The sequence below is a fragment of the Platalea leucorodia genome (assembly GCF_965183815.1).
Source record: "Platalea leucorodia genome assembly, chromosome: 4".
NCBI lineage: Eukaryota > Metazoa > Chordata > Aves > Pelecaniformes > Threskiornithidae > Platalea > Platalea leucorodia.
Window position 1 is genome coordinate 127,523,429 of NC_138826.1, and position 12,248 is coordinate 127,535,676.

At 71.8% G+C, this 12,248-nt stretch overlaps 1 protein-coding gene across 1 annotated transcript; it reads right to left on the reverse strand.

Annotated features, from left to right (window-relative positions):
* Nucleotides 1-1,726: 1,726 nt before the first annotated feature.
* CPT1B (carnitine palmitoyltransferase 1B) lies at nucleotides 1,727-9,852 on the reverse strand (the record flags this gene model as incomplete). Its single annotated transcript, XM_082308702.1, has 18 exons — nucleotides 1,727-1,845; nucleotides 2,154-2,246; nucleotides 2,485-2,598; nucleotides 3,377-3,529; nucleotides 4,259-4,393; nucleotides 4,843-5,007; nucleotides 5,265-5,381; nucleotides 6,058-6,163; nucleotides 6,240-6,425; nucleotides 6,913-7,108; nucleotides 7,209-7,293; nucleotides 7,506-7,613; nucleotides 7,700-7,777; nucleotides 8,044-8,181; nucleotides 8,269-8,370; nucleotides 8,955-9,126; nucleotides 9,490-9,629; nucleotides 9,712-9,852. 18 exons carry the CDS (start codon nucleotides 9,850-9,852, stop codon nucleotides 1,756-1,758), a joined length of 2,319 nt encoding a protein of 772 aa, XP_082164828.1. The 3' UTR covers nucleotides 1,727-1,755.
* Between the last annotated feature and the right edge of the window lie 2,396 nt (nucleotides 9,853-12,248).

Sequence of the window (12,248 nt, forward strand, 5' to 3'; positions counted from 1 at the left end):
GTGGCACGCATGGCTCTGGCGTGAGCACTGGCAGGCGTGGGGGGCCGGGTCGCTGCCCCACTGTGGGGCTGACCCCCCGGCAGCGCCGCACCACAGCACGACACGACACAAGGGCCAAGCGGTGCTGGGTGGTGGGCACAGAGCCGCAGGGGGAGCGGGGTGATGGGGAGGGACCCGCGGGGGAACAGGGTGCTGTCCCCCGGGCACTGCAGCGTCAGGGACAGGACCAGGGCCAGGGCTGGGCTCGCTGCCCACGGCCCGGGATCAGATAAGGGAGCAGGGACCAGTGGCTCCCGGCGCGGCTCCAGCCACTTGCCGTGTCTCCAGACACGCACCAGCAGCTCCTGCTGCCCGCCAGGGACCCGGCACAGCCGCCTGGCAGAGGCACCCGCCTGCGGCATCCGGGGTCCCCACTGCACACAGGGGGCTCCAGGTCCGAACTGGGGGACCCCCGGCCGTGGGGCTGGGCTGTGGGGCCCAGGTGCAGGATGCAGCCCCAGTGCGGGGTCAGGGTGCAGGATGCGGCCCCAGAGCAGGGTCGGGGTGCAGGATGCAGCCCAGCAGCAGGCCCAGGGCAGGGGCTGGCAGGTGCTCACACGAGGGGACTGGCGCCGGCATGGGCAGCGGGCAGCTCCCACCCGGTGTCCCCACGGCACTCGGGCCCCTCCTTGGCTGAGCTGGGGTGCGCGGCTGGGGTCGCATCCCCCCTCCTTGGGGGTGAGGGCGGCCCCCGCACCCGGCTGCAGGAGGGACCCTGGTTCGGAGCCCATGGTGGGCGCAGCATCCACGCCTGCTCGGGGGATGCCGCTGCAGTGCCACCTCCCCATCACCCCTCACTGTGTCCCTCTGCGTGGGGACATCGGGCAGCTCTGGCAGCAGGCAGGGTGCAGAAAGGGGGGGTAAGGCAGGGTGTGAAAGTAGGGTGTGCAGGCAGGGATGTGAAGGCAAGGTGTGGAGGCAGGGATGTGCAGGGAGGGTGTGCAGGCAGGGATGTGAAGGCAGGGATGTACAGGCAGGGTGTGGGTGCAGGCAGGGCATGCAGGCAGGGTGTGGGTGCTGGGTGGACTCTCAGCCTGTGTCCCGGAGCCGGAGCATCCCAGGACAAGGAGGTACCCACAGCAGGGGGGCTCCAGGGCTGGCAGGAACCCCCACACCCCCAGCAGACACCCTGCGGGTGCTGGCCGGGCTGCGCCCAAGCTCCGTGAGCTCAATGGGTGCTGGCCGCCAGCAGGAGCAGGGCGCTGGCCGCCTCCAACTGTCGGGCGCTGCACGGGACAAGGCGCCCCGCCGTGCTGGACACGGCCGAGGGGCTCTGCGCAGTGCATGTCCCTGCCGCCGTGCCCCGCTGCGCACTCCCCGTCACCGCTACGCCAGCGGGCACGGCTCACCGCTCACCAGCTCGCCGCTCACCGCCCCACGGTGCCTTTCATCCGCTGCCCGAGGAGCTGCTGACGCATCCGCTGCCCGCACCAGTGCCCACCGGCTGCCGGGATGCTGCCAGGACCCCCGTGGGGACGTGGTGGGTGCAGGGGTGCCCAGCGCGGGGTGCGCGGGCCCGAGGCGGGGGTCCCCAGCCCGATGGCGGGCGCAGAGCTGGCCGGGGGCTCACACCAACAGCCTTTATTGGAAGCATGTACAGAGCAACACCACCCTCGCTGCCCCCCACCCCCCTCACCCAGCACCGGGGCTCAGAGCGGCCCCCGCTGGCCCCAGCTCCACATCCCCCCCCGGGCTGGGGTCTGAGCCCACCCCCCCTCACTTCCTCGCCTTCTCGGCCGGCTTGTCGAAGAGCTCGGCGATGTCCAGCATGGCCTGGCGGATGTTCCTCCCAAAGCGCTTCGAGTCCTGCGGGGCAGCACCCGTGAACCCCCAGCCCCCGCTGGCCCTGGGGCACCCCCTGCGCCCCGGGACCCCCGGCAGGTCCTGCACGGGCAGCACAAGCCTGCGGGTCCCCCACAGGAGAGGGGCTGGGACGCAGCGGGGTCAGGGTCGGGGGGGCTGTCCCAGGCCCACGGGGACCCCACAGACCCTACAGCATGGACGGCAACTACAGCATGGCGGAAGCCACCGCTGCCTGCCCTGCCCTGCCCTGCCCGGGGAGCCCCCAGCCCCCCGCTCGGGGGAGCCCCCAGCCCCAGCCCTGGGGCTCTCACCGTCTCGGAGCTGGAGAACTTGCTGGAGACGTGGAAGTTGATGAGGTTCTCGCCCGCGATGATGTAGGAGACACCGTAGCCGTCGTCCGCCACCTGCGGGGGGGTGACGAGTGGGGCTACGGCACCCCCGGGGGCAGCGGGCACCCACCCGGGGCACCCACCTGGGCCGTGGGGCTGGGGCAGGGGGCACCCGCTGTGGGCACGTGCCTGACCCGGAGCCACGGAGGGGTACGTGCTACAGACCACACTCCTCGCACACCTGCACCCCCGCCCCTTGCACACACACCCCACTGAGCCCCCCCAGGCCCCCTCACGCCCCCGGGATGCTCACGGGGCCGAAGCCGCCGCCGGTGGAGACATGGTCGGGGTGCTTGCTCAGGTCGCACAGCTTCAGCTGCTGCTGCGGCGTCTGGCTGGTGGAGAGGCGCCAGGGCTCCGACAGCACCTGCCCAGCCCGGGCATCAGTGCCAACGGCCAAGTGCCCCACTGCACCCCACTGCACCCTGCTGCACCCCTCTGTGCCCCACTGCAGCCTGCTGCACCCTTCTGTGCCCCACTGCACCCTGCTGTGCCCCACTGCAGCCTGCTGCACCCTGCTGCACCCCTCTGTGCCCCACTGCACCCCACTGCGCCCCACTGCAGCCTGCTGCACCCTTCTGTGCCCCACTGCACCCTGCTGTGCCCCACTGCAGCCTGCTGCACCCTGCTGCACCCCTCTGTGCCCCACTGCGCCCCACTGCAGCCTGCTGCACCCCTTTGTGCCCCACTGCACCCCGCTGCACCCTGCTGCACCCCTCTGTGCCCCACTGCACCCTGCCGTGCCCCACTGCAGCCTGCTGCACCCCACTGCACCCCACTGTGCCCCTCTGCACCCTGCTGCACCCCTCTGTGCCCCACTGCACCCCGCTGTGCCCCACTGCAGCCTGCTGCACCCTGCTACACCCCACTGCCTGTGCACAGCCCGGCAGCAGGGTGACAGGCACAGGGTGCCATTGCTGTAGCACGCGGTGACACGCCGGCGATGGCAACTGCACGTGTGCACCCAGGCCACGTGCAGTGCCTGCAGCCCTTGCACACACGTGTGCTGGTGACTCGTGCCAGAGGGGCGGCTTTTCCCCTGCGTGCCCACGCAGTGTCCCACATGCCACGTGCGTCGCCATCACGGCGCGGTGCTGCGCGGCGCTGCGTGGTGCTGTGTGCCCCCCGCGCCCGCCCGGGCTCACCTGGGCCAGGAAGGGGGACTCCACCCCCAGGTAGCGGGACACCACGTAGAGGCAGAAGAGGTGCCGGTCAATGCCGGCCCCGGTCATGGCCATGCGGTACATGTGCTGGTGCTTGTCGGCCGCCAGCTTGAAGAGCCGCTGGCGCTCGGCTCGCTGCGGGGAGAGCCAGGCTCAGGGCCAGGGCAGGCCGGGGTCCCATTGTCCCCAACCCGGCCACCCCGGGTGCTCTGCACAGGGTGAGTCCTCCCCAGTCCTGCCCGGGGGAGGCAATGGCTGTGCAGCTCTGGGGGAGATGGTCCGGAGGGATGGGGACCTCTCCCAGGGTCAGGGATGTCCTCAAGGGATGGGGACCTCCAGAGAGACCCCCTCCAGAGATGGGCACTTTCTCTAGGGATAGGGACATCCCCAAGGAATAGAGACCTCTCCCAGAGATGGGGACCTCCTCAAGGGATGGGGACCTCTCCCAGAGATGGGGACCTCCACCAGAGATGGGCACTTTCTCTAGGGATGGGGATGTCCCCAAGGAATAGGGACATCTGCCAGAGATGAGGCCCTCCCTGAGAGATGGAGATCTTCATGAGGGATGGGGACCTCCCTGAGGGATGGGCACTTTCTCCAGGGACAGGGTCATTCCCAAGGAATAGGAGCATCTTCCAGAGGTGGGGACCTCCCCAAGGGATGAGGACCACTGTGAGGCATGGGGACCTCCCCTAGTGACAGGGACCTCTGAGGGACGGCGACCTCCCCAGGGGATGGGACCACCAGAGAGAGGGGAGGTGCTGCCTGAGCCAGGCTGTGCAGGGACGGAGCCGAGGGCTCGGAGGGGAGGTGCAGGGAGGAGGGGCGGGGGGCCGGAGACCCGGACCCCGGCGCATTGCTCACGGTCTGCCGGGCGTCCCCCATGCTGCGCACAAAGGCGGTGGATTCGGCGGTGCAGGACCTCACTGTCTCCGTCCGGCCCTCGCGGAACAGCCGCGTCATGGAGGCCTCGTAGGTGAGGCAGAAGCAGCCCTTGTCCTGCGGAGAGGCCGGGTCAGACTGGGGTGTGCCCAGGGGATGCTCTCCTGTCCCCATCTCTGTCCCCGTCCCAATCCCTGTCCCCATCCCCATCCCATCCCCGTCCCTATCCCCATCCCCATCCCATCCCTGTCCCATCCTTGTCACCATCCCCATCCCCGTCACCATCCTATCCCATCCCACCCCATCCCCGTCCCCACCCCTATCCCTGTCCCCATCCCTGTCCCCGTCCCCATCTCCATCCCATCCCCGTCCCCATCCCTGTCCCCGTCCCCGTCCCCATCCCCATCCCATCCCCATCCCCAACCCCGTCCCCGTCCCCATCCCTGTCCCCATCCCCCCCCACCCCATTCCCATCCCCATCCCCATCCCCATCCCATCCCATCCCACCCCATCCCCGTCCCATCCCTGTCCCCATCCCCATCCCCGTCCCGTCTGGGACAGCTCACGCGGAAGTGGGCGAGCTGCAGGGAGATCTGGATGAAGGCGTCGGGGCTGGTCCGGCACTTCTTGATCAGCCCCTTCCCAAAGTCGGAGAACTGGAAGCAGCAGAAGTCCACGTCGTCGGCCAGCGCCTTGGCCAGGCGGTACGAGCTCTCAATGGCGGCACGGCACTGCAAAGAGGCGCAGCCATGGTGGACGGGGCGCACGGCACCAGCCCCCGGCCCCCCGTCGCCCGGGGCGGGGGGACACCGGCGCTCAGCTGCGGTGGGCACAGCCAGGGGCACCGGGACACTGGAGGGCCAACAGGACCCCGGTGCACCGATGCCGTAGGGCGCAGGGGGTGGCTGGGGTGCAGAGAGCCCACCCCGCTGCCCTGGGGCGCAGGGGGACCCCGAGAGCCTGCCTGGCACTTGGGGGTCGGACCCACCTCCTGGGGGATGTCCCACTGCAGGCGCTGGGGGGGGGCCAGCAGGGTGTCGGGCTCGCCCAGGCAGTGCCCCCCCTCGGTGTAGCCCAGCTGGAATTTGTCTGTCGCCAGCATGTACTGGGGGAGAGACGTCCCTGAGCCTGGGCCACTGGCCCCGTGGCCCCCCAGCATCGCCCCATCCCCCCCCATCCACCCCCCGGCTGCCCCACTCACCCCGGGGCGGCCCCACGCCCCCCCACCACAGCCCCACTCACCCCAGCTTGTCCCCAGCTCCCCCAGGCAGCCCCTGGGACCCCCCTGCTCCTAGGAGTGGGGTGCCCAGCTTGGGGATGCCCTACAGGGGTGCCCAGCCCTGGGGGTGCCCAGCTGGGGGTCCTCTGCCCTGGGGTGCCCACTGGGGTACCCAGCTGGGGGTGCTCAGCCTGGGGGTACCCACCCTGGGGGTACCCACCCTGGGGATGCCCAACAGGGGTGCCCACCTCTGGGGGGTGCCCAACTGGGGGTCCTCTGCCCTGGGGTGCCCACTGGGGTACCCAGCCTGGGGGTACCCAGCTGGGGTGCCCAGCTGGGGGTGCTCAGCCTGGGGGTACCCACCCTGGGGATGGCTAACAGGGGTGCCCAGCACTGGGGGTGCCCATCTCTGGGAGTACCCAACTAGGGGTCCCCAGCCCCTGGGTGCCAGCTGGGGGTGCCCAATGGGGGCTCCCATCCTTGGGGAGCCCCATAGGGGTGTCCAGCTGGGGAGCCCCATGGGGGTGCCTAGCCTGGGGGTGTCCCCCCCGCCCCCCGTTACCTCCCAGAGGTGCCCGATGATGGGCGCGTCGGCCCAGGAGTGCTCGGCGTTGGCCCCCAGCTTCCCATTCTTGTAGACCACCAGGGTGAAGGACTTGTCGAACCAGCTGCGGGGAGGGGGCGGTGAGGGCAGGGTGGGCGCCGTGGCGGGGGGCTGGGGCAGGGGGCTGGGGAGGTGCCCACCGGTCGTAGCACTGGCCATGCAGCAGGGACTTGGCGTAGGCGTCCATGCAGCCCTCCTGGCCCGGGCTGTAGCCGTGCTCCTCTTCATCCAGTGTCAGGAAGAAGGCTGCCCGCTCAATGGCGTCCAGCGATGCCTTGTTCTTCCCGTGGCTGAAGAACCGGGCTCGAGCCTCGGCCCAGGGCACCCTGCCGGCACCGCCGGCGTCAGGGCGCAGGGGGCTGGCGATGCCCAGATCCACCACCATCCGCTGAGCCCCCTCGAGCCCACTGCCCTGCCCCACGCCGCAGCCCCCACCCACGGGTGGCCCCAGCGTCCGGCACCATGAGTGTGAGAGCGTGGGGCTGGTGATGTCCACCGTGCTGCAAAGCCCCCCGAGCCCACCGCCCCAACCCGTGCCACAGCCCCCACCCATGGGTGGCCCCAGGGTCCGGCACCAGGCACCGTGAGGGTGCGGGACTGGTGATGCCCACCGTCCCGCTGAGGCTCCCGAGCCCACCGTTCCCATGCCCCAACCCACACCACAGCCCCCACCCGTGGGTGGCCCAGGGTCCCCATCCTGGAGCATCCCCTCCACCCCGCCTGCCCTGCTCCCACCGCCCCAGGCAGCATGCGCAGCATGCGCAGCATCCGCAGCCTGCCCGGAGCGCGGGGACCCCGTGGCGGTGCCGGCACCTCTCGCCGGCGGTGAGTGCCGCCAGCCGCTCCTCGCCGGGCTGGGGGGGCGAGGGGTCGTCCAGGATGCGCTGGAACTGCAGCTCCAGGTCGCGGGGCCGCAGCACTTGCCCCCCGTAGTAGAGCCAGACCTTGTAGAAGCGGCCCTTGTGGTAGACGGCCAAGTGCTTGCTGTCCATCAGGTGCAGCAGCGTGTCTGGGCGGGGGGACACCGGTGTCACGGCCACCCCACAGCCCCGGGACCCCGCCCGGGACGGACCCCGCGCAGGGGATGGGGTGCCCCCGGCCCCCCGTACCCGTCTCCTTGCCGGGGATGCGGGTGGTGTTGAACATCCGTTCCGACTGGTAGGAGCACATGGGCACGATGCCCAGCGCCATCATCTGTGCGGGGCAGCAGTGAGGGGGGGCCAGGGCGTCTGCGCCCCCACCTCCACCCCCTGCGCCCCCCAACCCGGCCCCCCTGAGTCCCCCAGCAGCCCCGGGACCCCATGCCAGCCCCACGGCGACTCCCCCTGGCCCTGCCCCACAGCCTCCCCTGCTCTTCCCACCGCCCCCCAGCCCCGCCGGACCCCCCCAGCCCCCCGGGTGCTCACGGGGGGGATCTCCCCACGGTCCAGCTTGCGGCGGTACAGCAGGATGGCGTGCACCACGTTACCCGCCCGGGCAGCCTGGATGTGGCTGGGGGTCACGTAGAGGAAATCCTGGGGACGAGGGACAGGGCTCGCTGACGATGCCGGGGGGCACCTGGTGAGGGTTTCTGTCATGCTGGTGGTTGCCCCCCCCTTACCATGGCGTAGTAGTTGCTGTTGACCATGAGCGGGCTGCGGCTGCGCAGGTAGACGTACTGCTCCCACCAGTCGCTCACCTGCAGGGACAGCGATGGGGACAGGGATGGGGACGTGGCGCAGGACCCCCTGCCCCTAATCACCCAGCTGGGGCACCCAGGAGGACCCAAGTTCCCCCTTCCCATGATCATGGGGGGATGGCAGGACCGTGGGCTTGGGTTGGGGTCGCCATCCCTGGTGCTGGAGGCAGGGGGACCACTGCCACGTCCCACCCCATACGGCCGTCGGGGGGTGGGACGCAGCGGTGGTCCCCCCCTCCAGCACTTGTGAAGCCCAGGGTACTCACGTAGTTGGTTGTCCACCAGGACTTGAGGATCAGGTACTTCTGCAGCCGCGGAGCCGTCTTCTCCTTGAACTCCTTGGCCAGAGCCTCCATCTTACTGTACTTCTCATCATCCATGAGTGGGCGTACCGACTCCAGGTACTGCAGGGAGGGGGCTCGGTGTGACCCCCCCCATCCCCGTCCCACCGCGGGCGGACCCCCTGTCCCCATCCCATCCCAGCCCCTTACCCGGGTGATGGTGGCCTCCACGGGGGGCACGGGGAGCTTGGGCAGAGAGGTCTGGAAGCTGTAGAGCAGGGGTTTGCGGATAGACAGCACCTTCATCAGCGCCTGCCAAACACGCGGAGAGGATGGAGCAGAGCCGCAGGACCACGGCATGGCCGCGCATCGCCCGCGCACCAGCTCCTGCTGCTGGCACCGGGAGTCCTGCATGTGCCTGCCGCACCGCAGCCGGGTCCCGGCCCTGCCCGCTGCTCCTGTCCCAGCCCTGCAGGCTCCCCTGCACCGCAGCCAGGTCCCGGCCCTGCCCGCTGCCCCGACACCCCGGCCTGGGTGGCTGCTCCTGCCTGTGCCCACCCGGGGCAGAGCTGCACGGGGCTCCCGGCCTCGCTGCCCAGTTCCTGCGGCTCCCCTGGGCCCCCGGCACCCACCATCTCTGTGCCACAGAGCAGGCTCAGCTCATCCCCGCCGTCAGCAGCTTCGCAGCACCCTGGCACCCACCGTGCTGCACGTGCCCACGCACACGTGTGCACATGCACCCATGCACACCCATGCATGCAGACACAGACACTCTGCACCCTCGCCACAGCATCCTCCTGCAGCCGTGCCGGCAGCACCCCGCTCGGCACCACTTGCCCTGCCCGGCCGGGCCAGTGCCAGTGCTGGTGCCGGTGCCAGCTGCAGGCGCCGCTCACCACCCAGATCTTGGTGCTGCGGCTCATCTTGCCGTGGGGCTCAAACATCCAGCCGTGGTAGGAGAGGAGCAGCTTCAGCGCCTGCCGGAAGAGCAGGACGGCAGAGAGCCAGACGCCGGTGGAGAAGAGCGCGGCGCTCACCATCGTCCGGCTCTCGTAGGTCAGGAGGCGGCTGTGGGGGCAGAGGGGGTGAGGGGGGACATGATGGGCTGGGGGACATGAGGGGACGTCCCCATGGAGGGCCGTGCCCCATGCCCGTGGTGCTGAGGGACGCGTAGCAGGACCTGGGGGAGGTCCCCACGTGGGGCTGTGCCCATGGGGTAGGGATGTGTGGGGTGGGACCCCCCGGGGATGCCGCAGCCCACCATGGCCATGCCGGAGGGGCTGGGGACTTGTGGGTGGGTGCCGCTGGGAGACAGGGCATGTGGGGCCGTGCCCATGGGTTGGGGGATGTGTGGGGTGGTCCCCACCGAGGGATGGGGCTGGGGGGGCCGTGGGCTGGGGGGGTTCCCCCGGCCGAGCTGCCCGCGCTCACCTCTCGGGCAGGCAGTGGCGGATGCGGGCGATCATCCCCAGGGAGGGGTCGACCTGGCAGTAGAAGGAGCCGGCGGTGGCCATCACGACCACCATCCAGCTGGAGGGGGAGGCGGGGTAGACGCCGGTCAGGAAGCTGTTCTGTGGGCACAGGGGGGTCAGGGCGGTGGGGACGGCGGGGTCGGGGGGGTCCGACTGTCCCGCAGCCCCCGGCCAGGCCCACCTTGGCGCGGACCAAGCGCTTCTTCCAGGAGGAGATGCCGGCGAGGTAGAACTGCTTGACAGCCTCGCGGCTGAGGTGGAAGTCCAACCCCTCGGGGGTGACGGTGAACTGAAAGGCCACGGCCTGGTGAGCCTCCGCCATCCTGGGGGGTCTGCCGGCACCTGCGGGGGCGCACGGGGATGGTCACCCCCGGCACCCGCTGCCCGGGATGGAGGGGGGACCCCTGCCCGGCCCCAGCGCCCCAGCTCGGGGAGCGAAGCCATGGCGGGGGCGGCGGGTGCCGCTGCCCGTGGAGGGGGGCTCTGCCGCGGCGCTGCCCGGGCCAGCGCGGCGCACGGGCTCCGGAGCGGCCTGGGAGGTGGCGTGCCTGCAGCAGTGCCAGGACGGCCGCGTCCCATGGGAGCCCGCCAGCTCGGTGCGCGTGCTGCCTGCCGCGGCCCCGTCCCGGTCACGCGGCGCTGGCCGGGCGCCCACTGAGGGAAGGGTCAGTGCCGCCTCCGGCCCCGGCACCGTCCCCAGCGCCCGGGGAGAGGGGATGGCGGCGGGGACACACCCCTGCTCACAGGCAGCTGCCTGGCCCCTGCCCACGGCGAAACTGTCGGAAGATGAGGCAGCACCCGCCCCTGCGCTGGCACAGGGCACACGCCGCCGCTGTGCAGGCAGCCACGGCTGTGCCGGGAACGCTGCTGGCCGAGGCAGCAGCAGGAGCCATGGGGCGAGCAGGGACCCCTCTGCGGGCACAGCCGGGCTCCTGCGGGGTCCCCGGGAACCCTCTGGTGTTGGCATGGCCGGTGCCGGCCCGCGGCTCAGCCCGAGGGCTGCTGGGCCCACGGGTGCTGCTGGAGCCCAGGCCTCGGGGCGGGGGGAGCCCCCGGTGCGGGCGGGCGAAGGGTGCCCTTCCACAAGGGCGTCCTTGGGCCGAGGGCAAACAGCAGCAGCGCGGCAAGAGCCAAGTCACACCGCTACCGCTGCACCGCACGGCTACACCACACTGCACCGCACCACGCTGCACCCCATGGCTACACCGCAGGGCACTGCACTGCGCTGCACAGATACACCGCACTGCACCGCACCGCACCGCATGGCTACACTGCCCTGCACTAGCATGCATTACTGCCCTGCACTGCACTGCTCTGCGCTGTGCTGCACCACGCTGCCTTACGCTGCACCGCATGGCACTGCCCGGCACTGCAGCGCATGGCACCTGCGCGGCACTGCATTAAAAGTGCACCGCGCTGCGTGGCACTGCCCAGCCGCAGGCTGCACTGCACCACACCCCGCTGCAGGCGATCACACTGCACTGTGCAGCACTGCACGGCACTGCACGGCACTGCGCAGCACGGCGCAGCACGGCGCAGCACTGCACCGAATGGCATAGCACGGCTGCAGGCTGCGCTGCACCGCACCCCGCCGCAGGCAATCACGCAGTGCTGCGCTGCGCGGCGCAGTACGGCACGGCACGGCACTGCATGGCACGGCACGGCACAGCGGGGCACGGCGCTGCACAGAACCATGCGTGGCACTGCATGGCACCGCACAGCACGGCACAGCCTGGCACCGCGCTGCATGGCACCGCATGGCACGGCCTGGCAGTGTCACCACAGGCTCCCAGGGACCCCGCAGGGCCCCTGTCCGTGGGTGGGAGGGGGACACGCAGGGCCGTGACCGCGGTGGGAGGGGGACACACAGGGCCCCTGTCCGTGGGTGGGACGGGGACATGCAGGGCCCATGGCCGCGGTGGGAGGGGGACACGCGGGGCCCGTGACCACGGGTGGGACGGGGACACGCAGGGCCCGTGACCACGGGTGGGAGGGGGACACGCAGGGCCCCTGTCCGCGGTGGGAGGGGGACATGTGGGGCCCGTGACTGCGGGTGGGAGGGGGACACGCAGGGGCCGTGACCGCGGGTGGGAGGGGGACACGCAGGGCCCGTGTCCATGGGTGGGACGGGGACACGCGGGGCCCCTGTCCGCAGTGGGAGGGGGACATGCGGGGCCCGTGTCCATGGGTGGGACGGGGACACGCAGGGCCCGTGACCGCGGGTGGGAGGGGGACACGCAGGGCCCGTGTCCATGGGTGGGACGGGGACACGCGGGGCCCCTGTCCGCAGTGGGAGGGGGACATGCGGGGCCCGTGTCCATGGGTGGGACGGGGACACGCAGGGCCCGTGACCGCGGGTGGGAGGGGGACACGCAGGGCCCGTGTCCATGGGTGGGACGGGGACACGCGGGGCCCCTGTCCGCGGTGGGCCGAGGCCGCCGTGGGCCCCCCGCCCCGCAGCGAGCGCCGCAAGGTCACCGGGGCCGGGCCGGAGCCCCTCGGGGGCGGCCCCGCAGCCGCCGCCGGCCCCCGGAGCCCCCCCGGAGCCCCCCCGCCGCCCGGGGCCCCGCGGACGCGGGTGGGGGCCGGCGCCGGGCGGGGCGGGTGCGGGGTCCCCCGGCGCCGGGGGGGTCCCGCCCGCCGCCGCCGCCGCCCCCGGGGCTCCCCCCGCCCGCCCCGGTGCCCGGTACCTGCTCGGGGGCGCGGACGGCGGGCGGC